Raw genomic sequence first — 18,567 nt, forward strand, 5'->3', positions numbered from 1 at the left:
AAACTACCCATGTTTCATTGCCTATGACAATTTGGCTTAAAAAGTCGTCACTCTCCTCAGTGCATCACTCTAAGAAAGTCAAAGAACTGGCTAAACGTTTTCTTTTGTGCAACTCGGTCATCAAAAGTACCCAGTGTGAGCTTAACTTTCGGTAATTTAAACATTCGGTAACAAATGCATAAAAGTAGTAGAGTTATAGGGGTGCCACCCCACTCTGCATTGTTGCCAAATGTATCCAAGATGGCAGCGATGACGTCATCTAATATGGCGTAGTGTAGAACTGGCAACACCGGATATGACGTGCTGCGGATCCACACTTGAACGCTAACTCAGGTGTACTGCATTTCCTGGGAGCCATCTGCGACACAAGCATATACACAGACATACAGGAAACAGAGCAAACGTTCTCCAAATGTGGAGGTGACTGGATACAATCGAGTACAGTGCTATAATACACCTCCCGATCAGTGCATTTGCGCTAGGTGTTGGGAGCTGTGTTACATTTACAAGCAGTTTTAGAACACAGAACGATAGGTTATGTCATGATCGCATGGACAGAACTGACATTAAAAAAAATCGATAGAATTGTGAAAAATGACGAGGAATAGCTATGAATTGACCGAACATACATTGAAATGCGGGGAAATTGAGGAAGTACTTGCATATCTTCTGGTTCGCACAGAACAATTTCTACATGGAGGCGAGTATGCGGCAGCGAGAGGAGTCTGAGAAAATGTCGACATGGAAGCTAAGGGAATCAGGGAGGCAGTCGATTTTTTCTCTGTCGAGGTAGCATTAAACTGTATGTCTATTGAGGAACCAGTGATACACGTGAGTTGACTACTGTATTTGACATTTTTTTGGAAGACATAGAACCACCCGCTTCTAAGCCTACTTACACCTGCATTAAAGGATAACAGAGAGTGGACGGGGTGATCGATTGAGATGGAGCTGTAATGAGGTACCAGTTAATGGTAGACTTATGATGCACTCTAGAGAGGGAGAAGATGCTGCAAATCAATTTTTCCACTGTTGTATCAGGATGCATCAGTCACGTGACATAGCCAGCATTCGACTCATATACGGCCATGTGTTCTGTATGTGATTTAAAGCACTGTCTACTTGCGATCGTCAGTCATCAGAGGACTTCCATCTCAAGTGTGATTAAACGTGACACATTCCTCCAAACGAACTTTGATTTTGCGATGTACTCCACCCCCTGTCGCATCTTGGGTGTAAAATCGAGACTTCAGCTTCATAACTAAGTTAGCGATAGGTGCTTGTGAGGCGCTGCAATCCTCGTGTATACATTTGCCCAACATACGTGGTGTTTACAGAGTTAGTGTCAGAATGACTTGTAATTTTCATATGTCGGAAGCTGCTGCTATGCGTTTATCTGTTTCCTCATAAGCGGTATCCCCCGTTACTAAAGATCATTTTATATAGGGATGATGCATGCATAGTATAATTTCTGAACCGTGATTGGATGTGAAAAGTGGACACCATAGATCTCCAAAAGCTATATTATGGTTGTATCACGCAGAGCAAATGTTTTATGGAAGTAGTTTTTTCGTTTTACGGTTCGATAACATAGTATCGTAGAGAAACCGGGAAGAAGGGTGTATGTCACGTGCTTGAAATACATTTTTTGCATTGGAATATTAACACCGCTACATTCCATGCGACTGATAGGTTGTAAACGTAAGCGATCCAACATTATGGCCCGTTTTAAGTGCAGAACATTGTAGCCTGAGGAGTGCGTGTGTTTATGTTCTCTCTTAGCAATACCTTCCAGGTACTGATCCTAGACTCCAGAATAATACTTTAAAATTGATAGCTTGGTTGATTTACGTAAAAATGCTTTGAACTCCATCTCTCTGGACCTCCACCACGCATAAAAATCATCCGTTTCTTTTTCTTCTTAACTGTCTGCTATTACATCATGACAATTTCAAATCTGTTTCTATACATAGCTTTTTAACACGGATACTAGTGTACATCTCGAGAAATCTTGTGCATTTGGATGGATGAGGACTCGGCAAGCTACATTCATTCACAAGACGTGGAATGAAGCAGTCTACTTCTGGTCGGTTGCAGATTAAATCGGTAATGGTGCTGCAGGGCGGGTTGGTCAATGACAGTGCGAGGGGGTCTTTCACTCTCTAATTTTACCCTAAGACAGCGAGAATGCTCTGTGACTCCCATATGCAGAGAGATATATCATAACTTAAGCACTATGCTCGAGGAGTTAGAGATATGTAGAGTGCTGTCTGATATACTTTGATGGTGTATGTGTTCGAGGATTAACAATGAATGGACATACTGCACAGTCAGCTATCCACATTCGCAATGATACTCGCAAAGTGGAGTAGAGCTGAATTAGCTATGATACTGAAATTGGGAAACATGCTGTTACATCACTGGTCGGTGCTGAAATTACTGTAAAATTGCTAAAATTGTTCACACTATCATCCGTGATGCCTATTATTAGAGTACATCGATGGTGTCTTTTCCATCCCATATGTCCACTGGCATGCTGTTGGTTACCACATAATCACTGACTGACATCCCTTGTTTGAGTTGGAGAAAGAGTTTTGGTGGGGGGACAATACTTTCTGAGGTGGCTAGCATCGAAACAGTGATTGTGTACGTGACTACAATATGTCAATCAGTCTAAACAGAATGTAGAGTCGTCAGCTATTCGGTCACTATGACAGATTAGTTTGAATGTAGAGCTCGTGGATCACATTCGGACTGTAGTTTGGAAACTCTCCACAACGTGACCAAACTCTTCCAGTTTCCTTATGTTGTAACTGTCTTTTATTTAAAATCGTCCAGTGTGTATGGCGTATTATGGTAACCGCAGTAACAATGTGATTTACACTGTATGACGTCTAGTTTTCTGCGAGAGGCCATTGATCAGAACGTCTTAATGTCATTTAGAACCTGACACTGGTCTCGAAGTTATGGCATAAAAACAAAATTTATGGCAGTGTACAAAGCATCTTACAGCAGAAAAAAATAATGTCTCAAACAACAAGACATGACCACAGGGAGCGTCTCTTGCGATTTACAGTGTAGTCCGTGGGATGTGATCATCCTCCTACAGTACAAGTGCTGAAACTTTAAACTGCCCTCTGCAGTGGATCAAAAGCTGTATATTTAATAGAATCATTCCACATCAACAGTAGCAGTAGTTTAACACGCAAATACAGTGATGGACAGGGTGCCTCATTAGGATTGCTAGAAGGAATGTACCCTGTGCTATTCTGGGAAGCATTGCGACATCTCTCTCTCCGCACTGGATCCGCACCGCAGCCATGCATCATCGCGCCAGCAATGGCGCCTAGGTGAGTTCTGTATCGGATGAAGTTAGTGGAGCTTTTATAGTTCGTAATTTTTTCTCTGTTGGATGGTACAGAATAACGATGATAGCATGTTGGGCTGATAGATGTGAATGGACATGGATCTCCTTCGGACTGTAGTATCTGTATGTAGTTTGGGGGCGCCCCACAATGCGCCCTTTTCCACCGAATGGTCAAAACATTGCCCTATTGCACTAACTCAGGTCGCTCTGCTTCTACACGGTTTGCAGAAGGTGGTGGATATGGCTTTCTCCGACTTCTGCTCAGTTCCGACTTAAATTGGAGCGGTGCAAAGCTGCATAAATGGGGGCAGTCACAAGATGCATAGAGACTGACTAAAACCACGTTGGATTTTTACTGTAGTACACAGGTTCGAGGAAGGTGACTCGTTTCGAGATATGAGAGTGCCAGAAGTATGATTCACTTGTGGCTGTGATCCAACGCAGTTACGTGGTTGAATGGGAGGACTTGATTCCAAATCATAGACATCATTTCTAGCAGATAGCGTAACACTAGACATCTGAAAAACTAGTGTACATTTCTTGTGACCTCAATCAGCACACCCTCTACTACTGTTTGTGATCCTTCTCAGTCAGTCATCGCGTATAACTCAGTGGATATATTGCAGAACCTCTGACATGGTATCGAGACAGAAAACATTACATATACTGAAGAAATATCTAGCAGCGTGAAAGGAGTTGTAAATAATGGTTACATACCACGTTCCTTAGCCAACTCACTTTCAAAATTCAGCGATTTTATCACGAGGTTGCATTGTGGGTTACGTGTAATCGCACTGCTGGTCTGATAGTATACACTGCAGCTATCACTGTCTTGGTATTTGTCTGCATAGAAAAACCACCTTATTCAGAGGTAATGTCTTACCTAGATTTATAAAGCAAGTATAGCTTTTTAACACGGATACTAGTGTGCACCTCCATAACCAAGACCGCTTGTGACAGTAACATACAGTAGTTGTTGCGATCGGGTTTTTTAACATCTAGCAGATTACGTCTCTCTTTCTAAGACAAAGTGGTAGCACTAGAGAGAAAAACGTATGAGACATATCCACCCAGCTCTGATTTTGTCTCAGTTTTACTTCGTGTTGTGGGCAATCAATTATTGGCGAAGAACTACACATGGTAGTAGCAGTAGGGGATGCGTGATAGGTTTGCATTGAGCATCAGGCTTATAAAGTATGTGTTGTGGTCAGACATGTGCAAAAAGGAAGGTATGGATTTGACGTGTTATACTGTGATAGCAGAGGGAAGAGTATGTCAAGTCATAAGAATGGTACAGATATTTCTATTTCCAGAGCCACAGCCGTCAACAGGTTGTATTTCCGATACTTCGCTCATTGTCGAGTGTCGTTCAACTGAAACCGCAATCGTAACATTTTTTTGTAAGTATAGCAATCAAATATATATGTGACTGATTTTGTAGGATGATTCCACCTATGCGTGGCCTGTGGTGGGAACGATTCATGTTTCCAGCTAACGGTAGAGGCCGTCTGAATGGAGACAGCCGAATAGCGAACTAATACTTAGTATGTGTTGGACGGCTTTCGTGATCAAGTGGAAGTTTGAGAATAGTGAAATGGACATGTGTTTGCTCTGGGCCATTATTCCTTCCCTTGTAAATTGTCAGATTGACTGTTTCTTCACATTTCCCATCTTTATTTAGTTGAGAGAATATCGATCGTGGCATGTGCATCTAACAGGTGGAAGACGTGTTTGGCAGTTCTCTAGATATTAGAAACACCTTATTTGACTTTGCAAATTATAGGGATGATTTGGAATCTCTTACATCGTGGACATCGGTATTCATGTGTGGAAATATCTATTTCCTCTGTATGGTTCAAGTTCTCACGTAAAGGTCTTCACAGACGGGATAAGTTTCTAGTTACTCAGTGGTCTAGAGCAACCTCCACCTCGCTAAAGTTTGGGGTTTGTAGAGAAATAATTTCCAGTCTATATTTTCGGAATTATGTTGCGCAAGCGATTGGTAGGATACTGCTGTGTACAAATCATGTGAAAATATATTTGTCCTTGTGATCCCAGAGTCTGGAGATGGGTGTAGTAAAGCAAGCAAGCAGGTCTGGACCAGAAACAGTAACGCGTTTGTGCAGAGGGGGAACGAGCCCGAATTTGTAGAACAGTTCTGAAAGTAACTTCGGTCCAGTGAGGGCGCTCTGGTCACCCGTCGGGACTGGATGACCGCTGACCTCGCAGGAAAATATCTAGTGCTGCACCGAATCGTCAGTAACAACCGGAGGTTGCACACTTCTTTCCTCACCTTGCACGTTCGTATGGTACTCTTTAAGCTGTCATCCATTTCCGTCATCACTAGTATTTCGTAGTCGGTGGGATTCTCAGTCAGAGGAGCCATTTCAAATACGAATGACTGTGTATTGGCGACTGCGGCTTGCCAACAGTGTGCTTTAGGCATCATGCATGCATCCACCAAGCGGTGGAATTTCAGAACGGTACTTAATTTAAAAACACGCCTCTTATATCTTTGCCAGTAAGATAGACAAGTGTCTAGAGATGTACTCATATAGCTATTTGTTTGCACCCCTTGACTTTGTCCTTATTCTTAACTCTCTGAGAAAGTGTTGCTTTTCCCGGCTGTAGTAACCGCAAATACCCACATGCTGGAGTGATGCTCGAAAAATCTCAGATCGAGACCATTAACTGAATTAGGCATACACAAAAAAAAAAAAAAACTAAGCATCTAAATGTGGTGAGAATCTTACAGCTGGGAACAGCATGGATCATATGTTTGACCCTGTGGAAAGACCAACAAACAGCATTTACAACTGCACTCTGTGCCAACCAGTTCCATGTAGTATCAGTTAGCGAGTAACTTTGGAACAGCTGCTGCGTGGTGTTTAACAGTGATCTGCAGTTTGTCTCTTGGGATAATAACGCCTATTACAAAATGCGAGCAAGCAAGATTTACGTATTGTCTTAAACACAGTGGGATAGTAGCTTTTACTGTAAACAAGCAGTGGTAAGCAGCCATACATTGGAGTCCAGGTAGAAATGCAGGATTCGAGACTGTTTACGTAAGGCGTCGCTATAAAAGTTGAATCTGCATCTTTCAGCACTTTCCTCCGGCATCATACTAGAATTGATGCAATTATGAATGTCATATTCGAAGTCAATCGTGACATGGTTCACTTCCTCCCCTCCCTTTCCCCTCTCCACTCGCCCACGCCTCTCCCCTACTTCCCATTTTTGCTCTCACTCAATATGGATCATTTGATGTCTGTACATGAACCATGGACCCTGTCGTTGGTGGAGAGGCTTGCGTGCTTCAGCGATACAGATAGCCATACTGTAGGTGCAACCACAAAAGAGGGGTATCTGTTGGGACGCCAGACAAACGTGCGGTTCTTGAAGACGGGCAGCAGCCTTTTCAGTAAGTGCAGGGGCAACAGTCTGGATGATTGACTGATCTGGCCTTGTAACATCATCCAAACCGGCCTTGCTGTGCTAGTACAGCGAAAGGCTGAAAGCAAGGCGAAACTAAAGCTGTAATTTTTTTCTGAGGGAATGCAGCTTTACTGTGTGGTTAAATGATGATGGAGTCCTCTTGGGTAAAATATTCCGGAGGTAAAACTGTCTCCTCAATTTCGATCTCCGGACGGGAAATACCCTGGAGGTAGTTATCAGGAGAAAAAAAACTTGCATTATACGGAGAAGCAAGTTCCTCTGGGATGGAATCTTGCAGTCTCGCTCGAACCCGCATGCCGTTCAATCTGTCATCCGTGATCTACAGAAACTGTACCTGTGTCGGGTGGACGGCCGTTTGGCGCTCTGGTGAAGGTTGTTGCGACGCTAGCTCTTGCAAGAGCGTGTAGTAAAACTCAGAGGTCGATCTGAGCCAAAGCCCCCTGTCTCGTCCATACATGAGCGTGTGGCGAAGAGCTGGTTTAGCGCAGTATGTCCTCCATTGTGTCGTGGAATCATAGGTATGACGCTGTCACTCACATTTGTGACAGGTAGTAGCGACGGCTACAAGGCAAGCCTCTTACTGGAGAATGCTGACGTTAAGTGTCCAAGGTCATCTACTAGGGCTCTTCTTTTGTCGTGGCAGAGTCACGGAGCAGATGAAGGCCTTACGGTCGATGAATGCAGTGGGCCACAGCTCGGCAACGACAGTCGCTGCCCGAAGACCTCAAGAGATGTAAATCCTGTCCACCCTGATTGCCGAGTGGCTGTTGAAGTGTGTTTATACGCATCGGTCACCGTGGATGAGTGTCCATGTATCATGCAAAGCGAGATTCCGGATCATAGCGTGAAGGGCTGGACATGGGACGTGGGATCTGATTCTCAGGGTGTAAGACGCTGTTTAAGTCCCCGTCCACCACGAAGTGCTCTGCAGCGCCTTGAAACAATTAAGCTACCTCAGTGGAGTACTAGTGTCCGCTCTCGACGCTTCGCAGACGGGGCATACAGATTCACAAGGCGGACTGCGCCGATCGTGTGCGCAGTGCCTCTCGCTGATGGCAAATACTGAATATCCGTTGGTTCGATGCCATCGCGTAGTAATATGGCCGAACCACTACCGCCATCAGAAGTTGGGTTGACGTAAGACGCGTATCCATAAACATCCAGGCGAAGATCAGGCCGTATCTCTTGAAGAAAGACGATATCATGTCCTTCAACAGCTGGGTTTTGATTGCGGCACTAATGCCGTCGATATTGACTGTACCTATCCGATACACCTGGGCCATTGGATATTGCGATGATGTATCCTGCAGTCGTTTAAGCCAGCAAGCGACATGTCGCCCGTCCCACCGTCCCTGCTACCCGCACCATAGATATTACTGATCGGCAGAGCCAAGATGTCCGTCCGACGATCCGTCGGCCGCGGGCATCAGGTTGTCGCTCGAGTCTGATATCATTCTTTCCAATCTCTATCTGGGACGCCCAGTCACCAAGCTGAAGGTGTGATACGTTACATGACGTTCATTTGGTATCTTGGCCACAAAATCGCCAGGCGGCTCGTCAGTGAGTTGAGCATAGTGTGGCTTTGTCCTTGGACTGACGTTGCCAGCAGCGAACCAGGAGCCGTTGGAGAGGGGTCCACAGCCCGTGCCGCAGATGAATTGTCCTCATCCTCCTGCTACGTGCCACCATCTCGCGAAGCATTTCCAGCAGACAGCCTCCTCTTCTTTCGTCGCTTGGGCGACTTCTGCTTGTGGGAACGCGTGTGCGCGTCCTGCGGATCGTGATAAACAGAAGGCACCTCACGCATCTCCGTGTCCGAGCTCGAATCGATCTGCTGATGCTCTCCTTCTGCACACGGCTGGTCTCTGCTGTCGAGCATGGCGACGGTTCCGATGAAGGCTGCGTCGTCGTGGGCACGGAGACCGGTCCCACGGGGGTCGGTAACTGGAACGGAACAACGTCCGCGTCCGTCGTGTTCCTCGCTGCCTCACCGTATGTAACAGGCAACGTTATCGGTTGCCTTGTAGGCGTCGTGTCTGCACGTGGTGTCTGGAAGAGGCGTCTCTGTAAGCTTTCAGAGCGTACATGCCCTTCCTGCCGGCACCCTGAGCAAGCCCGCAGTTGATCGTCATGTACGACGGGATGTGTTTGTGCAGTTCGATTCGCTCCTGACGCACTCCATTCAGAACAGCATATGTCTCGAACGTATGCCACTTTTCTTCCACGTGACTTAGTACTCCCCTGTAAAGCCGCAGCGCCTTCACGACAAGCGTGGCCGGCACTTCAAACGACATCTCGAAGATCCGTATGTTTCGAACGCCAAGTCCTGCTTGTTGCTGTTCGAGGGGTGGAAACGATATCCATCGGCGGAACGGCGAATAAGGCTTTCGCACCTGCTTCATCGACAAATTTCAGGTAAACTGTGCTTGATACGATCGAAAGACGTATAGCGAGAAGTTCCTGTCGATCGCGGTGCATTACTTCATACAGGAAACGCTCTACTTCGTATCCATTAGGTCTTGCGTACTGGGCAAGGAACGTTAATTTAATCGTGGCGTTTCTATAAGAAAGTGCCATGGTCGTTTGAGGTTATCTGTTTACACTGCAATACCACTACCCGCGCGAGTAAACAACGGCCTGCTTGCGGAGAGCCGCACAGAGCCCCGCGCACGTCCGCTTCGCAATACGGCGGAGAACCGACTGACCGACTGAGCTACGTAAGCACGATTCAGGGTTTGTCCTCACAGCTTTAGTTCCTCCAGTACCTCGCATCCTACCTTCCTACCTTGCACTAACTGACAGCGCCAGCAAGGTTCGGCTCTTTAATGCTTTAAGAATCATTATAATATTGTGGCATTTTTCTCAGAATTTTTGAATGAGTTGGATGGCAACTGACAATTAAAGGGACTCGGAACGAAACTGACAGAAAAAAAGGAATACACCAGTAGGTTGTCCAATATCAAAGCGTTCTAAACCTGTAATCAGACTGCTTGACTTTTAATCATTAGGTGCCTCTGTACCTGAGGCCTAGGGCAGGAGTACATAACGCTTCCTGCCATGTGGCTAGCCTAGAGAGGTTCGTCGTGTTATGTGAGGTCTGATTTGAAGTAGCTGGCATTTGACAGCTAGCGTGTTGGACTGCTTCCCTATCAATATGCTAGTGGCATCCTGACGTTGCTGGCTCCCAACGCGTTGCCGCATACTCCCACAACGGAAATCAGTGCAAGCTTTCCGGGATACAGACTATTTCAAGAACACAACGTAATTCTGACCTCATTTAATATTCAGAACAGATTTTTGACATATTTAAACGCTCTATGGAGATTTATACCCTATGTGCATTTCCTTTTTATAGGATATAGAATAGTTGTTAGTTAAGTATTGACAAAATTGCAAAAATAAGAAAATAGCCGCCCCCTTCCGATGCCTGTAGGTAGCAAACGCAATGTGACATGGAACTTCGGAAAGACCCGTTGCCGAGTAAAGTACACTACTGCCCATTAAAATTGCTACACCACGAAAATGACGTGCTACAGACGCGAAATTTAACCGACAGGAAGAAGATGCTGTGATATGCAAATGATTAGCTTTTCAGAGCATTCACACAAGGCTGTCGCCGGTGGCGACACCTACAACATGCTGACGTGAGGAAAGTTTCCAACCGATTTCTCATACACAAACAGCAGTTGACCGGCGTTGCCTGGTAAAACGTTGTTGTGATGCTTTGTGTAAGGTGGAGAAATACGTACCATAACGTTTCCGACTCTGATAAAGGTCGGATTGTAGCCTATTGCGATTGCGGTTTATGGTATCGCGACATTGCTGCTCTTGTTGCTCTAGATCCAATGACTGTTAGCAGAATATGGAATGGGTGGGTTCAGGAGGGTAATACAGAACGCCGTGCTGGATCCCAACGGCCTCGTATCACAAGCAGTCGAGATGACAGCCATCTTATCCGCATGGCTGTAACGGATCGGGCAGCCACGTCTCGATCCCTGAGTCAACAGATGGGGACGTTTGCAAGACAACAACCATCTGCACGAACAGTTCGACGACGTTTGCAGCAGCATGGCCTATCAGCTCGGAGACCATGGCTGCGGTTACCCTTGACGCTGCATCATAGACAGGAGCGCCTGCGATGGTGCACTCAACAACGAACCTGGGTGCAGCAATGACAAAACGTCATTTTTTCGGATGAATCCAGGTTCTGTTTACAGCATCAGGATGGTCGCATCCGTGTTTGGCGCGATCGCTGTGAACGCACATTGGAAGCGTGTATTCGTTATCGCCATACTGGTGTATCACCCAGCGTGATGGTATGGGGTGCCATTGTTACACGTCTCGGTCACCTCTTGTTCGCATTGACGGCACTTTGAACAGTGGACGTTACATTTCAGATGTGTTACGACCCGTGGCTCTACCCTTTGTTCGATCCCTGCGAAACCGTACATTTCAGCAGGATAATGCACGACCGCATGTCGCAGGTCCTGTACGGGCCTTTCTTGATACAGAAAATGTTCGACTGCTGCTCTGGCCAGTACATTATCCAGATCTCTCACCAATTGAAAACGTCTGGTCGATTGTGGCCGAGCAACTAGCTCGTCACAATACGCCAGTCGTACTCTTGATGAACTGTCGTATCGTTTTGAAGCTGCATGGAGAGCTTGAAAGTCTACCCCTAGTTTGTTATGCTGATTATTTTTCATATAAGAAGTATCTCCCTTTAATATAAGCGGACGCAGTGCTCCATGGTTCCCATTTCTACCGCTATGTGTCTAATTCTTTCAATTAGGCCCGATAAGTTGAGATATGGGTAATCAAACCCGCTAGAAAAGATAGTGTTCTAATTTAAAAATGAAGCAACGGATAACGCAACATCGGTAAATGGCCATGGAACAATACGTGCACATTAGGGACTGTAAGACTTTCTTTTTTTTTTTTTTTTGATACTATAAATTCAGTTAGTTTGATAAAGTGCATAATGCGTACAATGGATATGCCTGGATTGAAAATTCATAGAATATAGTCATTATCTCAGTGGTATGGATGACGGATACTGAATAACGCTAAGGGAGAATTTCAATTATCATTCTGATTTATTTCGATAATATTTAAGAAAACTATTACCCTCTGTGACAAAACATATATGAAATCTATTATATTTAAGTAAACGACCACTCTCAGTGACAAAACATTCATGAAGCACTCACTATCTCATGCATCTCGTCATACCGGAAACGTAGACAACACTTCGTCGCCAGTTACATCTACTAATGATTAAAATGGGTGAAAATAAGTGTTATTGAATGGTGGCCTCTGAACACCATTTACTTATTGTCACACCTATTTAACGCGCGGAGTAGGGAAGGACATTACCTTTCACTCTCTCAAACATTACTTGGTTTACTACACATGCAGTACCATGCGGATAAGTTCATGTTGAAACCGGGTATTATGCAACCGCAATGCAACGTGAGCAAACCAGCCCAGGCTTCATAACTCCACATTATTCATGCTATGTTTAACGAAAGGCAAATCCAGTGACTACCGTTATGAATGCTGGCAACACGTGGCCAAGTTCGACAACAAAGAAACAAGTAAAATAAACCGTTGAATCATGAAAATATATAGTGCTTGTATCCAGAACTAAACTAAGCAACAAATGAAAATTAATGAACCTATCCGCTATTGATCTAAGAACAAGAACCGCTGGTTAATTCCCTCAATCACCTCGCGCCCAAATCCGTTAGTTGAAACACATTAATCTGAAAAATTTAAACAAATAAAATATCGCTGAACGTTTCCCGGTATTAATTCACACCCGAACATGTTTTAGAATCAATGTTACCCCAAGAAACCTACAGTATGAATAACTTTTCTCACCATCCATGACGAGCGGCGCACCCCTGCGTCCGTCTCGTTCAATCGGCGGCCCCAGTGCCTAACATGGCGCGTTCAAGGACCAACCGTCAACCGTTCAAAAAAAACTGATGGTGGGGGTAGGACCTCAGTGAGAACCAACCTCACAAACCCTGCCCTGCTCATCCCCACTATCTTTGGAATCACAAACTCTCTGCCAATCTGCTCACGTTATGTTGGTGCTAAACTACCCTACTGCTACCATCTTTGACTAACCCAGATTATTATATATGCATAATTACGCTTATCCATCCACATACATCACGGGATCAAAGGATGAGAGAGGAGGTGTGACACCAACAGAAGAAAAAATATACACGGAAGCATTCTTGAATCCAGAGGTTAATTAGCTAGACGAAACATTGAAAGGACGCTCTCGGCGTAAAATGAATTATTAAACATGTAGAAATTAATCAGTTAGTTAAATGAAGCGTAAACCTGTGACGTTTCAAGCTGTACCTGCACACGCCATCCAAGCTCTGTTTGACTCAATGCCCAGGCGTATCATGGCCGTTATTACGGCCAGAGGTGGTTGTTCTGGGTACTGATTTCTCAGGATCTATGCACCCAAATTGCATGAAAATGTAATCACATGTCAGTTCTAGTATAATACACTCCTGGAAATGGAAAAAAGAACACATTGACACCGGTGTGTCAGACCCACCATACTTGCTCCGGACACTGCGAGAGGGCTGTACAAGCAATGATCACACGCACGGCACAGCGGACACACCAGGAACCGCGGTGTTGGCCGTCGAATGGCGCTAGCTGCGCAGCATTTGTGCACCGCCGCCGTCAGTGTCAGCCAGTTTGCCGTGGCATACGGAGCTCCATCGCAGTCTTTAACACTGGTAGCATGCCGCGACAACGTGGACGTGAACCGTATGTGCAGTTGACGGACTTTGAGCGAGGGCGTATAGTGGGCATGCGGGAGGCCGGGTGGACGTACCGCCGAATTGCTCAACACGTGGGGCGTGAGGTCTCCACAGTACATCGATGTTGTCGCCAGTGGTCGGCGGAAGGTGCACGTGCCCGTCGACCTGGGACCGGACCGCAGCGAAGCACGGATGCACGCCAAGACCGTAGGATCCTACGCAGTGCCGTAGGGGACCGCACCGCCACTTCCCAGCAAATTAGGGACACTGTTGCTCCTGGGGTATCGGCGAGGACCATTCGCAACTGTCTCCATGAAGCTGGGCTACGGTCCCGCACACCGTTAGGCCGTCTTCCGCTCACGCCCCAACATCGTGCAGCCCGCCTCCAGTGGTGTCGCGACAGGCGTGAATGGAGGGACGAATGGAGACGTGTCGTCTTCAGCGATGAGAGGCGCTTCTGCCTTGGTGCCAGTAATGATCGTATGCGTGTTTGGCGCCGTGCAGGTGAGCGCCACAATCAAGACTGCATACGAACGAGGCACACAGGGCCAACACCCGGCATCATGGTGTGGGGAGCGATCTCCTACACTGGCCGTACACCACTGGTGATCGTCGAGGGGACACTGAATAGTGCACGGTACATCCAAACCGTCATCGAACCCATCGTTCTACCATTCCTAGACCGGCAAGGGAACTTGCTGTTCCAACAGGACAATGCACGTCCGCATGTATCCCGTGCCACCCAACGTGCTCTAGAAAGTGTAAGTCAACTACCCTGGCCAGCAACATCTCCGGATCTGTCCCCCATTGAGCATGTTTGGGACTGGATGAAGCGTCGTCTCACGCGGTCTGCACGTCCAGCACGAACGCTGGTCCAACTGAGGCGCCAGGTGGAAATGGCATGGCAAGCCGTTCCACAGGAGTACATCCAGCATCTCTACGATCGTCTCCATGGGAGAATAGCAGCCTGCATTGCTGCGAAAGGTGGATATACACTGTACTAGTGCCGACATTGTGCATGCTCTGTTGCCTGTGTCTATGTGCCTGTGGTTCTGTCAGTGTGATCATGTGATGTATCTGACCCCAGGAATGTGTCAATAAAGTTTCCCCTTCCTGGGACAATGAATTCACGGTGTTCTTATTTCAATTTCCAGGAGTGTATATTTGTCCAATGAATACCCGTTTATCATCTGCACTTCTTCTTGGTGTAGCAGTTTTAATGGCCAGTAGTGTATTTTGGTTATCAACGAAAAAATTTTTCATCTAACTCTAAATTTTTCGATGTATGACGTAATATAGTCGAAGCTGTTTCCCAGACGGAAAATTTCACCCATTCCAAAAAAGTATCATAACTGGCCGTAATTAAATTCTAGAAGAGATTTTTAACATGCTTTTGGGCATTCTAAAGGTGTGTATTGTAAGTGAATTTAGAATTTTAGTATGCGTTTTGTAGAAGACAGAGGCTTTTCTATCGCCGCAGAAAGTGGAGCGCTGTGGTGGCCGCTTGTAGACGGTGCTTGTCACTACAGCGTCCATACGTGTGACCTTAGAAATCAGGTTGCAACTAATTTGTATAGGACTATTGTAAGGTTTCAGTCAAATCCAACACCTTCCATGAAAGCCCTGACATGATAGCAAATCCGACAGTACGTCACATAATTCCGAATAAATCCTGACATTAAATTAGCCAAAGTAATACGATCAATGAGTAAGCAAATGGAATACCACAGACTAACACAAGAACGCCTAAATGCGTGTCATACCTTTCCACCGTGAAACAGATGCAGTTCCGAGGGGAGAAACGAGAACAGAAGCCGAGAGCAGAGTCGTGTAAGCTAGAAAACCCTACAATAAGGAACACCCAAAATCCGGCCGACCGCCAAGACCACCCCCCAGCCCATGTTAAAAGATAGAGCCCTCCAGAAGAACAGTATAGATCTTACAACAACACTAAAAGGGCCACACCAGCTGCAAGTTTTATCGTGAGACTATAAGCGTCTCTGTTACGTAGCAAACATTAAAAACAATGCCCCACCACGAAAAGTATAATGTTTCTCATTGGATACACAGAATTTTTGTAGACGGAGCTTAAGGTTAACATTGAGACCCTGATTGGTCAGTTGAAAACATAGCCAGATAGCTTTTCTTAAACCAACTTCGGTAAATTGTAGTAAGAAGTTAGAAAAGAGTTGCTTCCGACATGGCTAGGTGTGTGGAGCTGCGCCGCCCATCGCCCCCTGACGCTGCCTAAATACCGACAAGGTAATGAACGCACAGGATGCCGCTTAACAGCGCATAATGCTTCACTCAGAACTGCAGAAGTCTCATCTGTTACATCCCCTTTTTGCGTAATACTAGTGTCGATCGTCAATTAAACTTCGTGGTATTCACATTTGCTATTAGAAGTTAAAAATCTGAAACACAATGATTTTTCTGTTATGTAATTATTGATAAGCCACATCAGCCACTGTAATTTACGACAAGTTAGACCATTTTGATAGTTTTCTCTTTTATGAAACTTAACCTAAACCTAGATTATAGATGTGATATGGCATAGGTCACCCCTCGATCCATTGTAGAACTGCCGGCCGCGGTGGTCTAGCGGTTCTAGGCGTGCAGTCCGGAACCGCGCGACTGCTACGGTCGCAGGTTCGAATCCTGCCTCGGGCATGCATGTGTGTGATGTCCTTAGGTTAGTTAGGTTTAAGTAGTTCTAAGTTCTAGGGGACTGATGACCACAGTAGTTAAGTCCCATAGTGCTCAGAGCCATTTCAGAGCCATTGTAGAACTTGGAAACCGATTCAGGGAATATTCGTTCACATTTTTGTTGAACGCAGTTGGTTTTTATCATCCTGTATTAAAATATTTCCTTTTATCAATAGTGCAATTTATAAACAATGTTTTGTGAGTAAAATAAAAATTCCAATGGTAAACTTAACTACTTTCTCGACGTTATTTTACCAGCTAACTAAAAATAGGAAAGCCTTGAACCCCTTCCACTAAATTCAGTTAGTATTAAGATTCTTTTACAGGGAGTGCAGTGGAGCTGACGCTGAATTATTAAGTATTTGATTATATCATCGCTAGTCTCGCTGAACTCTACATGTCATGTGTGGTCTGGCGTCTCCTTACCAGCAACATGTCCCAGTTTCAAACTAGTCAATTCCCTAAAAAACACACTCAGAGCGTCGTTGCGCGAAAGTGGTAGGGAGACACGACTTAGAACAGACAGACACCACGCAGAATGTTAGACTATAAGCACACCAGTGCACTGATTGAGTGTAGCGACGGTTTCGCTCCCCTCGCCACATCCCACGTTACACGAGAGTAGAAGCTGGTTTATTTGTTAGTTAATGTGTAGCGTAGCGTGGCTGGGTTGTGAGCTCGTGCCGTGGTCCGCAGCTGCTGGAGTGGCTGTTCCGGCGGCTGTCCGCGCCCTGGCCGGCCGTGCGCTCCCGCGCCAGCCTCACGCTGCTCTTCACGGCAGCCAGCGGCGCCCTCATGTGGACGCTGCGGCGCGGCGACCACCCCAAGGACACGCCCATCTTCTGGTGAGCACCCACCTGCCCGGCTCTGCCAGTTGCGCTCGAGCTGGTGCCGAAAAGCATACTGGTTGTCATCAGGAACACCATGTTATGAATATTAATTTTTTGTGACAAAACTTCATCTTTGGTATCGTGCTCTGATACTAAAACACAAAGAGGTCATTGCAGCTCAGCTACAGCAGCACCCGACACGTGCCAGTTGTACGAGGGTTGTCCAGAAAGTAAGTTCCGATCGGTCGCGAAATGAAAACCACTGGGAAAATCCGGTAAAGCTTTGCACAGATGTGTTGAGCAGAGTCTCTAGTATGCCCTTCGATCGTGTCACGTCGCTCTTATCAGTTTTGAGTGATCACTGAGCACGTAAAGACGCGTAGGAAATAGCGTCTACCGCCAAGTATGAGTGCCTGGTTAGAGATTTTCCCTGTGTCATGCAGCCCACATAACACAACTGTCGAGCAGTTCCTTCTTCGTGCCAAATCTCGGCCGCACACTGCAGGGGCAATGAAGACGCTCTTGCGACGTTTCCGATGAGAAGTGTTTGATCACCCACAATATAGTCCGTAATTGGGTCGCCCAGAGTCTCATCTCTGCACACAAGAACCACTGCCTTTGAAGACAAAATTTTTCCACAGACGTCGAGCTGCAGACCAGTGCAGACAACTGGCCGAAAGCACAGGCCGCTGCTTTCTATGACGAGGATTTTGGAACGTTGATACAACACTACGACAAAACTCGAAGCTGGAGCGCCGACTATATAGAGAAGCAGGTGGAAGATGTACCTAACTGTTGCAAATAAAGCGTTTTCTCTGTGGTTTCCATTTCCCGACTGATCGTAACTTACTTTCTGGAAAACCCTCGTATTTGTTGTTGGTTCACAGTATCGTTGAATTTTTCAAATAACCTCGATTGTATTACCACATTTACACGAATCTAATGCGTCATCGATTTTAATGCGCACCCCAATTTTAAAAATTAAATTAATAAAAATAGGAATTTTGGGACAGCGCTGGTAGGATATTTTTGTATTGTTTAAATTTATTTTACAATGCTAACTTTATTTCAAACGATAGTGAATGTATTTTTAAGTTACTCATTACCGTACTAAGTGACATTTTCATTATTAAAACAGAACGCCTGATTAGCTACATGATATACAAAGAAACATACTGTATATTACATTCGTTACTCATAATGTCCGCATTACTGGAATCCTCGGAAGAGTCTACTTCAGAAATCGATTCGTTTCCTCCTTCCCTGCCATCCTCGGTGTCGTCCCAGAGCACATCATCTTCACTGCCATCCAGATTATTTGAAATACAGCATTTCTTGAATGATTTTACGATGATTGGTGCCTCGATGCGTTTACAGGCAGCCGAAACACAGTGCGCAATAATGTAGGGTGCAG

General features: G+C 45.6%; 1 protein-coding gene across 1 annotated transcript in view; it reads left to right on the forward strand.

The window, feature by feature from the left end:
• The window catches only part of LOC124772937, a 191,599-nt gene that overhangs the window by 106,410 nt on the left and 66,622 nt on the right, over positions 1-18,567 (forward strand). Inside the window, exon 4 of the mRNA XM_047249364.1 lies at positions 17,020-17,168. Coding sequence (XP_047105320.1) covers positions 17,020-17,168 — 149 coding nt within the window. The remainder of the gene's footprint in view (positions 1-17,019; positions 17,169-18,567) is intronic.

Source organism: Schistocerca piceifrons, chromosome 1 (genome assembly GCF_021461385.2).
Source record: "Schistocerca piceifrons isolate TAMUIC-IGC-003096 chromosome 1, iqSchPice1.1, whole genome shotgun sequence".
NCBI lineage: Eukaryota > Metazoa > Arthropoda > Insecta > Orthoptera > Acrididae > Schistocerca > Schistocerca piceifrons.